The sequence below is a fragment of the Diabrotica virgifera genome, chromosome 9 (assembly GCF_917563875.1).
Source record: "Diabrotica virgifera virgifera chromosome 9, PGI_DIABVI_V3a".
Classification (NCBI taxonomy): Eukaryota; Metazoa; Arthropoda; class Insecta; order Coleoptera; family Chrysomelidae; genus Diabrotica; species Diabrotica virgifera.
In genome coordinates this window covers 179,356,051-179,372,779 of record NC_065451.1, presented here as the reverse complement: position 1 = coordinate 179,372,779, position 16,729 = coordinate 179,356,051, and the positions used below count along the sequence as shown (strand labels likewise).

Below are 16,729 nucleotides of genomic sequence, written 5' to 3'. Positions count from 1 at the left end.
ACACGTGATGGGAGACTGGTATAGATGCAACCGCACCATTAAAAACCCAGATATAGTTGGTTCGCTAAACTCAGACACAACTGGCTAGTGATTTTAGTAGGTATTTTTTTGCCAATTTTGCCGAAATTGGCCAAATTACTAACTATTTATTAATTATTAACTATTTAGTAATTACTTTTTTGCCAATTTTTACCAAATTGGCAGAATTACTTACTAAAATCACTGGCCCGTTGTGACTGAGTTTAACGAACCGACTATAAGTGAAATATATTATGCTGCTTTAGAAAAATTGCAAAATAATAACAAAAAGGATATGCATACAAGAACTTTAGCAAAATCCGTTAAAAACAAAATTTAGAAATTCAAATTCATATGTTCTGTTGTGGTGTGGCAAGATATTCTAAGTAAGTAAAATAAACGTGGTTATCAAAATCCTTTAAAGTCCAAAATTTGACATAAAATCTTCACTTGATGTATTTATGTTGTACATTTACGGTTTATTTTAATTAAGTGGCCATTTAAATTAGGATATTGAGACACCTATAATGGACCTTGGGTCATGGACATTAGTCTAAATGTTCAAGTATTTACCTATTTACCAATGATTATTTTTATGCATCTTCGGCATATTTCTTTAAATAGGTACTAGTATGTATATATTTTTAAAGTGTTGGAAGGGGGGCGGCAAATATTAAGTTCCACACGGGCGGCCAACACCTCAGCGGCGGCCCTGTCTATAGGGTAAATCCAGTGGACTACGAATATTTAGTCTGTTGTTTTGTACACTGTTGTCAAGGAGACCGATTACAAGATTATTGGAGTGCACTTCAAGACGCTTTAGACATTTATCACTACATTGCGCGATCACTTGTTTCACTGTAGGGATTTTTAAATCACTGTTAATGACCTGGTTTGAGATAAACCAAGGGGCAGTCGCTATAGTTCTTAATGTCTTTGGCTGGAATCGTTCTAGGATCTCTATGTTGCTGTCAGATGCTGTACCATAGAGTTTTACGCCGTATGTCCAAATAGGCTTTATGATGGAACAGTAGACCAGGAGTTTATTTTTTAATGATAGTGGTGAGTTACTTCCAAGTAGCCAGTAGTAAGAGCAGTAAAATGAAGAGGCATTAGCTGCACTAAAAAGCATGGCCAAACGGGATGTAAATTAAGGCGTGTGACGAGATTTAAATACAGCGTTTTGGTAATTGCTGTGGCTAGATGAGCTACAAATTTAGACTCAAGTCCATTCGTTTGCAACACGACGCCCAAGATGGACTCGTTCGATGTTGCTGCGTGATATTTTACAGCTCAATATGGGCATCTAGTCCAGAGCGCATATGTTTTGAGATGGACGTTGAGAGGTGATTCATATTTTTTTTGCAGAGATTTCTTGGAATTAACTCCTATAATAATACAGTAAAACCTGTCAATAAGGGTCACTAAAATTGACAGAACTATTGACCGATATAAAAAGGTGGCCGCTAATACCAGGTTCGGTAGTCCACAAATTTTGGTTTTTGGAACTTTGAAACTGGCCGGCTAGTTCAGGTGGCCGGTTTTGACAGGTGGCCGTTAACACAGGTTTTACTGTAATTGGGTTATCCTCCCACTCAAAAATGTCCGGAACATTGTTTAAATAATCAAAATGTCAAAAAATTAAGGAAAAATTCGATTATTTTCTTCGTTTTATGATTATAACTCTCAAAGTATTCACTTTCGAGAAAAGTTGTACAGATATAAAAGTTGCGTAATTAAATTTCCTGCAGTATACGATTGGTTACAAATTTTAGAAATTGTCACCCTTGTTGCAAAAGAGCGGTAATTGCGAAAAAAACATAAAAAAAATTTTTATGCATTTTGCAAACGTAAAATGCAAAATTTGCATTTTACGTTTTTAACCATTTATGCTGCACTTAGGACCATCATATTTTACCCAGAAAAAACTATTAAAACAATACTGTAAATTTTATTAATATGGGTGTAACAGATTTTGCAAAATAAATTTTGCAATCCAGCTTTGGCAAAAAAAATTCATTTTTTCAAAATGTTGCAGGACTGAAAATAAAGCACATAGCAAGTTGAATTTTTTTTTACGTATAGAAGAATATCGTACCTTTCATTTTCAATTGTTAAAATTAAAATCCATTAACAACCACGAGGGGTTGTAGGGTTGTGTTATAGAGGTAGCACCTTTTATCGGAACGACCATATCAAGCGTCATAGACGGGAGATGGTTCTTGATAACTGATCCTCATAAGACAACTAACTCTCACTTATGGCTCCACGTGCCACACCCCGGGCAACTGCATTGGTCTGCAGGCTAAACTAAGTGAGGGTAGCCAGATATGGCGATAATTTAACCGAGTGATTGCCGGTATAAGCAATCTCCCACTTACCGACCAACGGCTTCGGGCGGATGAGTTAGTAAGTGGTAGGGCACTCTTTTGTCCTGGGGTTGAGAAATCGGCCTCGAAGGCGGATGAACAAAAAAAAACGGTCAACGGCATAAGGATGTAGAAGGCAAGGGGAAACCACTACATTAAAGATCATATACGGATATCCCTAGTACAATTGTCATGGCTGTACAAAAAAGTAACTCTGTTACTGATCATGGATATCGGAGACCAAGATCCGGCAGGGGAGGCAAATCACAGATATACCACAGGGCCTCTCAGGTCGATATCAAACGAAATCCCTGTGAAATACCCATCAGTAACACATCGTCCAAAAAGAAGACTAAAATCGACAAAAAGTGCATGAAGGTAGGCACGTGGAATGTTAAGTCAATATACCAAGCAGGTAAAGTCCATAATGTCATTCAGGAAATGGAAAGACTTAACATAAAAATATTAGGATTAAGTGAGACCAGATGGCCCAATTCAGGTGACATATTAGTAGGCCAAACAAAGATATACTACTCTGGTAATGACAATGGCCCAAATCACTGGAACGGAGTAGCGATATTAGTTGATAAAACCACCCAGAAATTTGTAACTGGCTTCTTACCCATCTCGGATAGAGTTATGATGGTAACACTCAAAACAGCCCAGTCTAGAGTCAATATAATTCAAGTATATGCTCCCACAGCAGATAAATCGGATGAAGAGCTCGAACAGTTTTATAACGAATTACAACAAGCTTTAGAAGTAACCAAGTCTAGAGACGTTACAATAGTAATGGGAGATCTAAATGCAAAAATCGGTAGAGGAAGTCAAGGTGATTTTATTGGAAACTTTGGACTGGGCACTCGTAACGAGAGAGGAGAAAGATTGGCTCAATTCTGCCAAGAGACCGATTTTATTGTCACGAATACTTATTATGATCTGCCGACCAGGAGACTCTATACATGGAAATCACCAGCAGACAACCAACATAACGTCATCAGAAACCAAATTGACTACCTTCTCATCTGCAAACGATACCGAAATTCCATAAAATCAGTAAAATCATACCCTGGAGCTGATGTGAGATCAGATCACAACCCAGTTGTAGGAAGGTTTAGAATTAATCTAAAGAAGCCTGTGGTTAAAACTAAAGTAGAGACGATACAAGTATCTCGTTTGAGAGATCCATCAACAAAAGAGCAAGTCACACTAAAAATTAAAGAAGAGCTCACCAAAATAGAAATTATTCCTACTGAAGATGCGAACAGGAAATGGCACATGTTAAAAGATGCTCTTATCCGCACATGTGAGACAACACTTACACCTAAACTAATTAAGAATAAAAATGAATGGATGACCGAGGAGATTCTAGATCTTATGGAAGCAAGGCGATCTTATAAAACCAAAGACAAAAACATGTATAATATTATACACACAGAAATAAGGAGAAAGATCAGAGAGGCAAAGGAAAGATGGTATAGTGACAGATGCGCAGAGATTGAACAGTTGGTAGAGAAACATGATAACTTAAACCTTCATAAGAAAATTAGTGAAATAACAGGCACTAATATTAAGAAAAAATCAAACATACTGCTGGATAAAAACGGAAAAATAATTATAGACGTCGGTGAAAGGCTTAAAAGATGGCAGGAATATATTCAATAGCTATTTAAAGACGAACGGACTGAAACAGTAATAGAGCAGGAAAAGTTCGACAACGGCCCAGACATAACAGAAGATGAGGTACTAGAGGCGATAAAGCGAACAAAGAACAACAAGGCAACAGGTCCTGACCAAATACCTGTAGACATAATACGGTTAATAGAGGACCAGCAAATTGGAATATTGGTCGACTTATTTAATACAATATACAGTACAGGAATCATTCCCAGAGATTGGCTGCTGTCAACGTTCATAACACTGCCAAAAAAACCAAATGCAAAAGAATGCCAAGACCACCGGATAATAAGTTTAATGAGTCATACACTCAAAATATTTTTAAAAATTATACACCGGAGAATACATAACAAACTTGAGCAGGACATAAGCGACACGCAATTTGGATTTAGAAATGCAATGGGAACGAGGGAAGCCCTGTTCGCTGTAAATGTACTTGTGCAAAGATGCATGGATGTTAATCAGCCAGTATATATGTGTTTCTTGGATTACAATAATGCCTTCGATAAGGTCAGACATAACCGCCTTATCGAATTACTTGAAAAGAAAAACTTAGATATGAGGGACATCAGGATCATTAGTGCTATCTATTATAATCAGATCGCTGTGGTAAAAGAGAACAACGCCTTTTCAAATGAAATACGTATTGAGAGGGGCGTCAGACAGGGCTGTGTCCTGTCTCCTACTTTGTTCAATTTGTATTCAGAGGAAATAATCCAGGAAGCACTAGAAGACCTAACCACGGGAATAAAAGTAAATGGGCGACCAATCAATAATATACGGTTTGCCGACGACACTATTTTATTAGCCGAATGTCTTGAGGATTTACAACAAATGGTTGACAGAGTGGTAGAAGTCAGCCAAGAAAACGGACTGTCCCTAAACACAAAAAAGACACAATTTATGGTAATCACAAAAGTTCAACAGCGCCAAGAAAGCATAACAATACATGGAGAACAAATTAAAAAGGTTGAAAAATATAAATATTTGGGTACAATAATTAATGAAACTAATGAGTACACAGAAGAGATTAAAGCAAGAATAGGACAGGCAAGAAATGCTTTCAACAAACTAAAAAAAGTACTCTGTAGCAGGGACATTACAATTTCTTTAAAGATAAGACTTCTGAGATGCTACGTGTTCTCCGTATTGTTCTATGGGTTGGAGCTTGGACATTAAAGAAGGATGTTTCGGACAGATTAGAAGCCTTCGAGTTATGGGCCTACAGAAGAATATTAAGAATAAGTTGGGTGGATAGAGTCACGAATATCGAGGTGTTGAGAAGAATGGGAAAGATAAAGAGATTTTAAATACAATTAAAGTCAGAAAACTGCAATATCTGGGACATGTTATGAGGGGCGAGCGTTATAACTTGTTACAATTGATGATGCAAGGAAGAATACAGGGTAGAAGGAGTCGCGGAAGAAGACGCATCTCCTGGTTAAACAATTTGAGAGCTTGGTTTAATTGCACTTCTGCTGATCTCTTTAGAGCAGCGGTATCGAAAGTGCGAATTGCCGTGATGGTTGCCAACCTTCTTAGAGGAGATGGCACATGAAGAAGAAGAAAAACAACCACGACGTCAGGAATTTTTTTAAATAAACATTAATTTTTGGTGCTACGCGCAGGACAGCGGTGTTCGATTCACACAAGTTGATTTCCACCAAAATTTTTCCAATTTTTATTTAATATATTATTTTCTTACACTATATTTTGTTGTATTTTAATATTTTAATTCCACAAAAATCAAACTAATTTGATTATTGTTTGTGAAATATTGTTTAAACAGTTACATATGTTTAAAAATAATAAAATTTTATTCTCTTACTTAAAATATATGAACAAAGTAAGTTTTTGCCAATAAAAAGTGTTATTTTAAAGGACAGAGCATGTGTTTTTATTTTGCAATAAACAAATTTATTTATTTATATCGAAAAGTACTAAAAATTAAGATTTGTCAATCATTATCATTTTCATTATCATATTGGAATGCCCAATCAGAGCAAACTATGGGCTGTCCTGCGCGTAGCACCAAAAAAAATGTGTATTTAAAAAAATTCCTGACCCCGTAGTGGTTAACCGATTTTAATTTTGCAAATTGCAGATGAAAGAAACGGTATTCTTCTATAGGTAAAAAAAATTAAACTTACTGTCTGCTTTATATTCAGTCGTGCAAGATTTTGAAAAAATGAATTTTTTTGCGAAATCTGGATTGCAAAATTTATTTTGCAAAATCTATTCAACAGATCTTAACGAAATTCAAAGTATTGTTTTCTTATATCATACAGTTTTTCCTGGTAAAATATGAAGGTCCTAAGTGTAGCATAAATGGTTGAAAAACGTAAAATGCGAATACTTGTCTTTATCGTTTTTTCGCAATTATTACTATTTTGCAACAAGTGTGACAATTTTTAAAATTTTTAACGAGTTCTATATTGTAGGAAATTTAATTGCGCAACTCTTATGTCAGTACAACTTTTCTAAGAAATGAATGCTTTCAAAGTTATAATAAAAAAACCAAGAAAAAATCGAATTTTTCCTTAATTTTTTGACATTTTGATTATTTAAACAATGTTCCGGACCTTTTTGAGTGGGAGGATAACTCAACTATTATTAGATGAGTTATTTTCAAGCGATTTCTGCAAAAAAGTATGAGTCACCTTTCAATGTCCAAATGTATTAATATTTTTACAGATGCGCCCTGGTCTAATCTACTATTCTCACCTTAGGACCCATTTTCGTGATTCATTTGACTGCTCTTACAGCGTTACAGCGCCATAAATTATCGCTTGTCTGGACGTAGCCTAAATGTTATTTCATGCTTGTGTAAAAACAGCGCACCGAGCGATAAAAAGTAACTTCAAAATCGACTTTATTCAAGTAACAAACGAAAGTAAACAAAGTGAAATACTTGCGTCGCATTACAAAAACAAACTGTAATTAAATATAGTAACTAATTACAACGAATTGTCAAAATAAACGTCAAACTGAAAGTAACGATTAAAATCTGCTCCCAGTAAAATTAATTTTTCTTTTTTTTTTTTTTATTTAAAAACACTTATACCACATCAACCACGCAGGGTTATTAGTGGGATTACAAACACAATATTTTTCATATGAATTACATTAAATACTATAATAAAATTTTATGTCCTTTAAATAATTCAATACATTTAAATTTTTGTCCGTCAGGATGGATTTGAGGTTGTCTGGAATTCCATGTATTCTTCTTTCATTTTGGAAACAAGGGCAGTCAAGTAGGAAGTGTTTCACTGTTAATGAAGTGGAGCAGTTGTTGCAAATAGGCGGTGGATCTTTACTGATAAGAAATTTGTGTGTTACAGCTGTATGACCAATTCTTAAACGGTTGATGATCACTTGTTCTCGTCTACTGGTGGGGTTATTCATACAGCTGTTCACCTGTGGGCATATTGGGATTAATTTGTTTTCAGAATTTTCCCAGTAATTTTGCCAAATGTTGTTGCAGTGAATTTTAATTAGATATTTCATATCACTGTAAGGATACGTTGTAATTTTTGTAGTATCTTCTAAGTTGATTCGGCTTGTAGTTGCTAGTTGATCTGCTTTTTCATTTCCCGAGATTCCAGTGTGCGATGGCACCCAAATGAAGGCTATGTCTTTTCCCATCGAATGTAATATTTCTAATTCATTTTTTACTGCTTGTGTAATGGGATTTGTTGTATAAATTTGCTTCAATTTCAATAATGCATTAAGTGAATCTGTAATGATGACGCACTTCATCGTGTTACTCGATTTGAGAAAAGTTAAGGCATTCAATATAGCTGTGGTCTCGCCTGTGAGTATACTACACGTTGTAGGTAACTGAGTGCTGTTGGAGTTTTCATCAGAATAGTACGCAGCAGCATGTCCATCAGGGGTTTTAGAGGCGTCTGTAAATATGTGTAAGTGATTGGGGTAATAGGATATGATTTCTGCAAAAACATTTTTAATTATTGAGAAGTTTGTATTTGATTTGGGGTACTTTCTTAGTGTTAGGTCAATGGTCAAAGGGTGGGTTGTCCATGGAGGAGAGACTGCATTTGTATATAACAATAAATTAAGTTGATCCATGTTGAAATTTGTGGCTTTTATTCTTTCTATTAGAGGTATACAGTTTGTTGATTTTTTAAAAGAGAGGATGCCAGGTTGGAAAATTTGAGAGAAAAGAGGATGTTGTTTTTGGATTGAAATTTTGGCAATGTAGTTTAGTGATAATTGTTGTCGTCTTATGGTCAGAGGAGGCTCCTTAGCTAGAACTTGTAGGCTATTAGTGGGACTAGTTCTAAATGCCCCTAGTGCCAGTCTCAAAGCTGTAGATTGAATGCTATTGAGTTTTTTTAGAGTAGTTTTGCTTGCGGCGTTATAACATATGCAGCCGTAATCTAGTTTACTTCTTATGAGTGATTTATATAAGTTTATTAATATTTTAGTATCTGCGCCCCAAACTTTATTAGACAGAATTTTGAGTATATTTAACCTAGATTGACAGGAATGTTGTAGTTTGTTTATATGTGAGTTCCAATTTAAGGTTCTGGTAAAAGTTAGACCTAGAAAATTAACTTCTTCTGATTGTTTTATTGATAACTTATTTAAAGTTAAGTCAGTAGAAAACCGAGATCTATTTTTATTAAAAATTATATATTGTGTTTTTTCTGTAGAGAAGTTAAACCCAGTTTTTAGCGTCCAATTTTCAAGACGAGTTATAAAATTTTGTAAGATTTTACTTGCAGATTCTATATTGTTGGATTTAGTATAAACGACGATGTCGTCTGCATAGATACTGGCTTTAATAGGTGCTCTAATTTCATGAATAACACTATTGATAGCCACTAAGAATAATGTTGGGCTTATTATGGAACCTTGAGGGATTCCATTGTCTAATGTTCTTGTTGAGCTTTTAAGGCCATTTATTCTAATTTCTATTGATCGATTACTTAAAAAATTGTTTACAAATGCTAGTATGTTCCCTTGAACTCCGTTTTCGCTTAGATTTTTCAAAATACAGTGTCTCCAAGTTCTTTCAAAAGCTTGGGTAATATCAAAAAATATTGCAATCAGTTTTTGGTTATTAGCAAAGGCTTCATTAATTGAGTTTTGTAAAGTAACATGGTTATCTGACGTCGACCTGCCTCTTCGAAAGCCGCTTTGATAGGGGGAAAGGAGATTATTGTTTTCCAAGTGCCATACTAAACGTGAGTTTAAAATTTTTTCCAAGATTTTACACATACTACAGGTAAGAGAAATGGGGCGGTAAGAAGAGGGATTATCTTTAGGTTTATTAGGCTTGATGATGGGAATTATTATTGCCTGGGACCAAAGCTCAGGAAATTTATGTTTTAGAAAACAAATATTAAATAAATCTAGTAAAACTAGTTTAGCTGTAAATGGTAAGTTTTTTATAAATATTGGTGGTATGTCATCTGGTCCGGCCGAGGTGTTTTTTAAATCAGAAATAGCAAATTCCAATTCTTGAAGAGTTATGGCGATATTTAACGGATTATCGATATCGTTTATGGTGATAATAGAGGATTCTAGAGATTTCTTGTGCGTTAACATTTCCTGAGGTATATTATTATTGCTAGAATTTTGTTGGTAGACATCAGCTAATGTTTCTGCAATAGTTTTGTTACACGTGATTAGTGTTTGACCAAGAGTTAAGGTGTTTATTTGTCTAAAAGAGTTGGAGCCTTTGAGTTTACGAATTTTAGACCAAATGACAGCTGAAGGGGTTGATGAATTTATAGATGAGACATAATTTTCCCATGTATTTCTTTTGCTTTTTTTTATGAGATATCTCGTTTTTGCTCTAAGTTTTTTAAAATTGAGTAAATTTTCTTCCGTGTTCTGCTTTTTAAGTTTATTAAACGCGCGTTTTGTTATAGATAGAGCCAGTGCGATTTCGCTGGTCCACCAAGGTACTGGTTGTCTATTACAAAGTTTAGTTTTACCGATATTAGTTAAGGCTGCTTCTGTTATGATATTATTTAGGGACCTAATGTCAGAGTTTATGTCACTGCTTAATTGGAAATTTTCAATTCTCTTTTGGATGTCGATTTGATAGGAATTCCAGTTTGCATTCATTTAATTTCCAAGAGTGATATATTGGGAATTTAGGAGATTGAGATTTATTAAATGTTACATGAATGGGGAAATGATCACTGTCATGTAGTGATTCTAAAGTATTCCATACGAGATAAGTTGATAATGATTGGCTACATAATGTTAAATCTATAGCGGAAAATAAGCCGTTATAAGAATTAAATCGGGTCGATTTACCAGTATTGAGTAGTATTAAATCTGAGGATTCAATGAAGTGATTCATTAGGTTGCCGAATTTGTCAGTTTTATGACTTCCCCATGCCGGATGATGGCAATTCATATCACCTAAAATTATTTTTGGATTTGGGATTTGATCTATAAGATTATTAAATTCTTGTAAATCGAGGTCGCTGGGATGAGGCAGATATATATTGCAAATATTAATGTGTTTTTGATAAGTTACTGCTACAGCTACAGCTTCAAGACTAGTATTTATTGAGATGGGTTTAGCTTGTACATCAGTTCTAGTAAAGATAGCTACTCCGCCACTGGCATGGTGAGCGTTTCTGTTTTTTAGAAAACATTGATAGTTTCGAAGGTTTATATTGGTATTTTTAAAATGGGTCTCTTGAAGACAAAGTATTTTAGGAGATAGTTCATTTATTAACAGTTTTAATTGTTCAATATGGGTGTAAAACCCATTAAGGTTCCATTGAAGAATAAAAGAATCTGACATTAGAATTCCGATTGGGATTGCGGTTCGTCGGACTCTTCAATTGAAGATGCTTGATTGGGGTTTAGTTTCTTCTTTAAACGGGTGATGTTATTTTTTAGTTTTGAGTTATGGATGTAACAGTGGATGAAGTTAAGAATATCGATTAGTTCAGAAGGTTCATTGGAATAATTTTTGGAGATTAATTCAGGGTGTTGAGAGTATAATGTATTATCTAGAAAATCGCAGATTTCATTATAATTTAGAATAAATGCAGGTGATCTATTCTCTATTTTATCTTAGTAAGTTCTTCGCGTGAGGTTTTATCTGATTTTTTGTATTTTTTCTTTGGTTTGTTTAAAGGAGGTGGCATCAAAGGTTGTGTATTAGTTTGTGTATTATTGTCAATAATGTCTGGAGAGGAAGATATTTGTCTTTTAACTTGATTGGTTTTACTGGGAATAATTGTAGATGATGGAGACGTTTCTACTGTTAGAATTTTGGTAGAATTATCTGAGACTGATGATGTACTGGGAGGAGGGTTTTGGTTTGTGTTGTTTATAGGTGTTACTGGTGAGTCAGTTTCTATTGTTAAATTTGTTTGCTCATTTGATTCCTGAGCTTTTGTTCTAGGTTGAATAGTTTCTAGTGAAGGGTTTAATGGGGTCAGATCAGTTCTATGAGGACATTCAGTTTCTTTGTGGCCTATAGTTTTACAATTTGAGCAGTTATATCCATCTATGGAAAGGAACAGACGATATAGGGTGTTGTCATGTGTTATAAGAAAAGAATCAGGGATAGACACATTTTCTAGATGATTGATAAATATTTGCCGTCTAAAACTGAGGACATGGCTGTACTCTGTTTCCGGCATACCTACTCTTAAAATAGTCATCTTAGACACGGCAATGATACCCATCTTTTGTAGTTCTGCTTCTATAATGTTGCTAGGAATTGTAGGGTCTACATTAGATACTACGAGTCTATCGGCTGGAGTAATCAATCTTCTTATTTCTATCTCTGTTTCTTTTATATTTACAAATTTGTAGGAGTGGAGAAGTGAATCGACCATGCTTTTTGACGAAAGATAAATACAAATTCGATTGTTAGAAATTCTTGATGCGAAAATTACGTTACGGGGTCCTACTAGCGATCCTACTGCTATGATGTAGTCGTGTATTTTAGTATCTTCCATACTAGATAGGACAACAGCTTGGTCTTTTGTTGGGTGTTTAAAAGAATTTACTGCAGTGGAATATGACATTGGTGATGATTTTTTTGTTTGAGTCATGTTGAATGAAGTTGTGTTATTTAAAGTGATATCGGTTGAAGTCATTTTAATTTAAGGTGCCGTAAGTCCGGCCCTGTCGCCAGTTCGAAAACTGGTCTTCGTTCTGGACACAATCTTGTTTTATCAGTATTTTGTAGGTTATATTTCTGATACTACTATTTATAATAATGTAATTTCAAGTACTCACGTTTGTCTATATTCGTGGGCACTTGTGTTGCACTAGAACTTTTATGCACAGGTAAAATAACAATATTTGAAAGGTAATTTACCATTCAAAAATAATTTATTTTAGAACGGCTTGTAAACGTGGTATATTGTACCATAGTCAGGACCGTACTCATTTAATTTTTCTGTGGATATTTGCCGGCTTTTTCGTTCAGTACGCGTCAATTTCGATTTATCTAAAACCAATTTATTTAGACACAAAAGTTTTGGAAAATTTATAAAGTGAATTGTTCAGTTTCACTATAATGGGAGAAGAAGATCCCCCTCATGAAGGGGGAACACAAAATATGGACTTGGAAAATAGTTTGGAGATCCAAAATATACCAAATAATGCTCAAGTTGAAAATAATGCTGTCGTTGATAAGGAGCCATCCAAAAAAATGTTTAATTTGCAGAAAGCTCATCTTTATTCTAATAAAGTGTACATTTTTATTGAAAAATCATATAAAGAAGAGAATATCGGTAAAATTCACGCAATGAAGATAGGCCACATTCTCCATAAGATTCTTGCTGTCCAAAACATAATTAGCATCAGTAGTGTAGTTAAGAATAGAGTAAGAGTTGAGTTAAAATCAATAAAAGATGCTAATAAATTAATTCATGACAAACGTTTACAAGACCATAATAAAAATGCTTTCATTCCTAATAATTTGTTGCAAAGAAAAGCCATTATCAGAAATGTTGATACAAGTTTTAATGATAAGTATCTGTTTGAAAATATTATCTCTCCTATAACTATAACAGAGGTAAGTAGATTTAAAAGAAAAATAATCGTAGACGGAGAAAATACTTATATACCAAGACAGATGATTTTATTGACTTTTGAAGGCAATGTACTACCTACACATGTTTTTCTTAACAGTGTTTCATGTGCAGTCGAATCTTATACAGTAGAACGTCAATAATCCGGATTAATTGGGACCGGACCCATACGGATTATCAAATTATCCGGATTATCGAAATTACCTCAAAAAAAGGCCAGTATGCACATTAAAGTACAACAAACGTTTTAAAATTTTATTTTTTAGAATAGAATAGAATAGAAATATGCTTTATTGCCACTGAAAATTTTTACAATTTTATGGACAAAGCTTACATACAGTCAAAAGAAAAACATAATATAAATAACAACTACAATTTACTAAAATTAGATAAAGCGTCAACAATGTACAGTATAAGATATAAAAGCCAAGACAAAAACAATTTATTGCAAAACATATATAAATTGCAAATTGAACATACAACAAATAAAATAAAATAGGTACAACATAAGGAACTGACAAGTTTATGTTACTGCGCATGGAACCCTATTTTCTTAGTTATTCATTAAGAAATTCTTCTATTGAATAATATGGTCTTTTGGATAGATAGGCTTTTGTCATTTTTCGGAACTTAGGGAAAGATGTTGCAGATTTAAGTTGTAACGGAAGATGATTGTACAGTTTCTTTGCGGAATATAATATAGATTTCTTTACTAACTCAGTGGATGGAATCGGTAAATAAATATCAAAGATTGAATTTCTGGTGGAGTAAAGATGATTGGGCCTTGATGGAAAGACATGAAGGTGTTTACGAATTAAACAAACCGTTTCTAGAATATATAAAGATGGAAGTGTTAAAATTTCGTGATCTCTGAAGTAACTTCTGCAATGTGTAGATCTTCTGAGGCCAAACAAATATCTTATTGATCTTTTTTGCAATCTAAAAATGACATCAAATTGAGCAGCTGTACTAGAACCCCAAAAAGGAAGACCGTATCGAAGATGCGACTCGAACAACGAAAAATATGTTATTTTAGAAGATGCTAAATTGAGTTCCCTTGAGACAGATCGTATTGCATAGCAAGCTGAGGCGAGTTTCTTACTTAACGAATCGATATGAAGGGACCATTTGAGGTTGCTGTCTAAAAAAATACCAAGAAATTTTACAGAATCAACGGTACTGATCTGGCTGTTATGAAGTGGCAAAGGTTGAAGAGCTCCTTTATAGGATAATGCTACTGATTTATTTACGTTAAAAGAGAGTAAATTAGAGTCAGACCAGGTCTTTATCGTCAGTAGATCCGAAGTTATAGTTTCATGAAGAGATGCAATAGTTGAGTTGCTCCAGGTGATACTGGTATCATCAGCAAAAAGAAAAATTTTCCCATTGATTTTTAAATTAGTAATGTCATTTATAAAGATAAGGAACAGTATAGGACCCAATACTGAACCTTGTGGTACTCCACAGACGATGTTTTTGAGACTAGAGTCAGTATCATTTGCTCTAACTAGTTGTTTCCGATTATTCAAGTAGGATTGGAACCAATTCAAAGAAATACCTCGAATTCCATAGAAATTTAGTTTTAAAAATGAATAACCATTTTCAATTTCGTTGCAAAACGAAAATACAGCCGAACCATATTCCAGTCCAATCAGAGAGTGCTGCAAGCACCTCTACCGGTTTCGAAACTTATTAGTCTCTCATCAGGAGGCACATATGCTGCTCTCCCTGATCCAACCAAAACAAACTCCAGCGTGCAGTCCCGAATTGCAACGAACGAAATGGCATAGATGCCCTAGCGGCAACTGCTAGCAAAAGACTAAGTTTTCACTCTAATGGCATATAACATATCCCACCAGAATGAAAACAATGGGAACCTTCTCTGGTTACACCTCCGAGGCTTCTACAATTTGCAAGCCTCGGAGGTGTAACCAGAGAAGGTTCCCATTGTTTTCATTCTGGTGGGATATGTTATATGCCATTAGAGTGAAAACTTAGTCTTTTGCTAGCAGTTGCCGCTAGGGCATCTATGCCATTTCGTTCGTTGCAATTCGGGACTGCACGCTGGAGTTTGTTTTGGTTGGATCAGGGAGAGCAGCATATGTGCCTCCTGATGAGAGACTAATAAGTTTCGAAACCGGTAGAGGTGCTTGCAGCACTCTCTGATTGGACTGGAATATGGTTCGGCTGTATTTTCGTTTTGCAACGAAATTGAAAATGGTTATTCATTTTTGATTTACATTTACTCTGTGTGGAGTATGAAGGGAACCAGTCTCGTTGGAACTTTACCGCGCTGAGCAGATGTGACGTGAATTGTAAATTGTAGAATTCCCTCATCTTCCTTAGTCTCAGCATCCGTATGGCTTGCAAATTGTAGAAGCCTCGGAGGTGTAACCAGAGAAGGTTCCCATTGTTTTCATTCTGGTGGGATATGTTATATGCCATTAGAGTGAAAACTTAGTCTTTTGCTAGCAGTTGCCGCTAGGGCATCTATGCCATTTCGTTCGTTGCAATTCGGGACTGCACGCTGGAGTTTGTTTTGGTTGGATCAGGGAGAGCAGCATATGTGCCTCCTGATGAGAGACTAATAAGTTTCGAAACCGGTAGAGGTGCTTGCAGCACTCTCTGATTGGACTGGAATATGGTTCGGCTGTATTTTCGTTTTGCAACGAAATTGAAAATGGTTATTCATTTTTGATTTACATTTACTCTGTGTGGAGTATGAAGGGAACCAGTCTCGTTGGAACTTTACCGCGCTGAGCAGATGTGACGTGAATTGTAAATTGTAGAATTCCCTCATCTTCCTTAGTCTCAGCATCCGTATGGCTTACAAATTGTAGAAGCCTCGGAGGTGTAACCAGAGAAGGTTCCCATTGTTTTCATTCTGGTGGGATATGTTATATGCCATTAGAGTGAAAACTTAGTCTTTTGCTAGCAGTTGCCGCTAGGGCATCTATGCCATTTCGTTCGTTGCAATTCGGGACTGCACGCTGGAGTTTGTTTTGGTTGGATCAGGGAGAGCAGCATATGTGCCTCCTGATGAGAGACTAATAAGTTTCGAAACCGGTAGAGGTGCTTGCAGCACTCTCTGATTGGACTGGAATATGGTTCGGCTGTATTTTCGTTTTGCAACGAAATTGAAAATGGTTATTCATTTTTGATTTACATTTACTCTGTGTGGAGTATGAAGGGAACCAGTCTCGTTGGAACTTTACCGCGCTGAGCAGATGTGACGTGAATTGTAAATTGTAGAATTCCCTCATCTTCCTTAGTCTCAGCATCCGTATGGCTTGCAAATTGTAGAAGCCTCGGAGGTGTAACCAGAGAAGGTTCCCATTGTTTTCATTCTGGTGGGATATGTTATATGCCATTAGAGTGAAAACTTAGTCTTTTAAATTTAGTTTTGTAAACAAGATGTCGTGATTTACACAATCAAAAGCTTTGTCATAGTCGCAGAAAACAGTGGCAGTATAAAGATTATTGTTTAGTGCTTGGTAAACCTCATGTAGTACAGAAAACATGGCATCAGTGGTACATTTATTTGTTAAATCTCTTGTACAGTAAAATGTCTAGAGGTGAAATTAATCAAAACTTTTTTTTATATTTAAACACTGT

At 35.2% G+C, this 16,729-nt stretch overlaps 1 protein-coding gene across 4 annotated transcripts in view; it reads right to left on the bottom strand.

The window, feature by feature from the left end:
- LOC126892159 (uncharacterized) overlaps window positions 1-16,729 on the bottom strand; it is a 138,275-nt gene that overhangs the window by 89,386 nt on the left and 32,160 nt on the right. For 2 of the 4 annotated variants that reach the window (XM_050661628.1, XM_050661631.1), the window contains exon 1: window positions 12,315-12,460. The exons of the other annotated variants lie outside the window; for them this stretch is intronic. In XM_050661628.1, coding sequence (XP_050517585.1) covers window positions 12,315-12,399 — 85 coding nt within the window. In that variant the 5' untranslated portion in view covers window positions 12,400-12,460. Of the gene's footprint in view, window positions 1-12,314; window positions 12,461-16,729 lie in introns of those variants that run through there. 4 annotated transcript variants of the gene reach the window in all.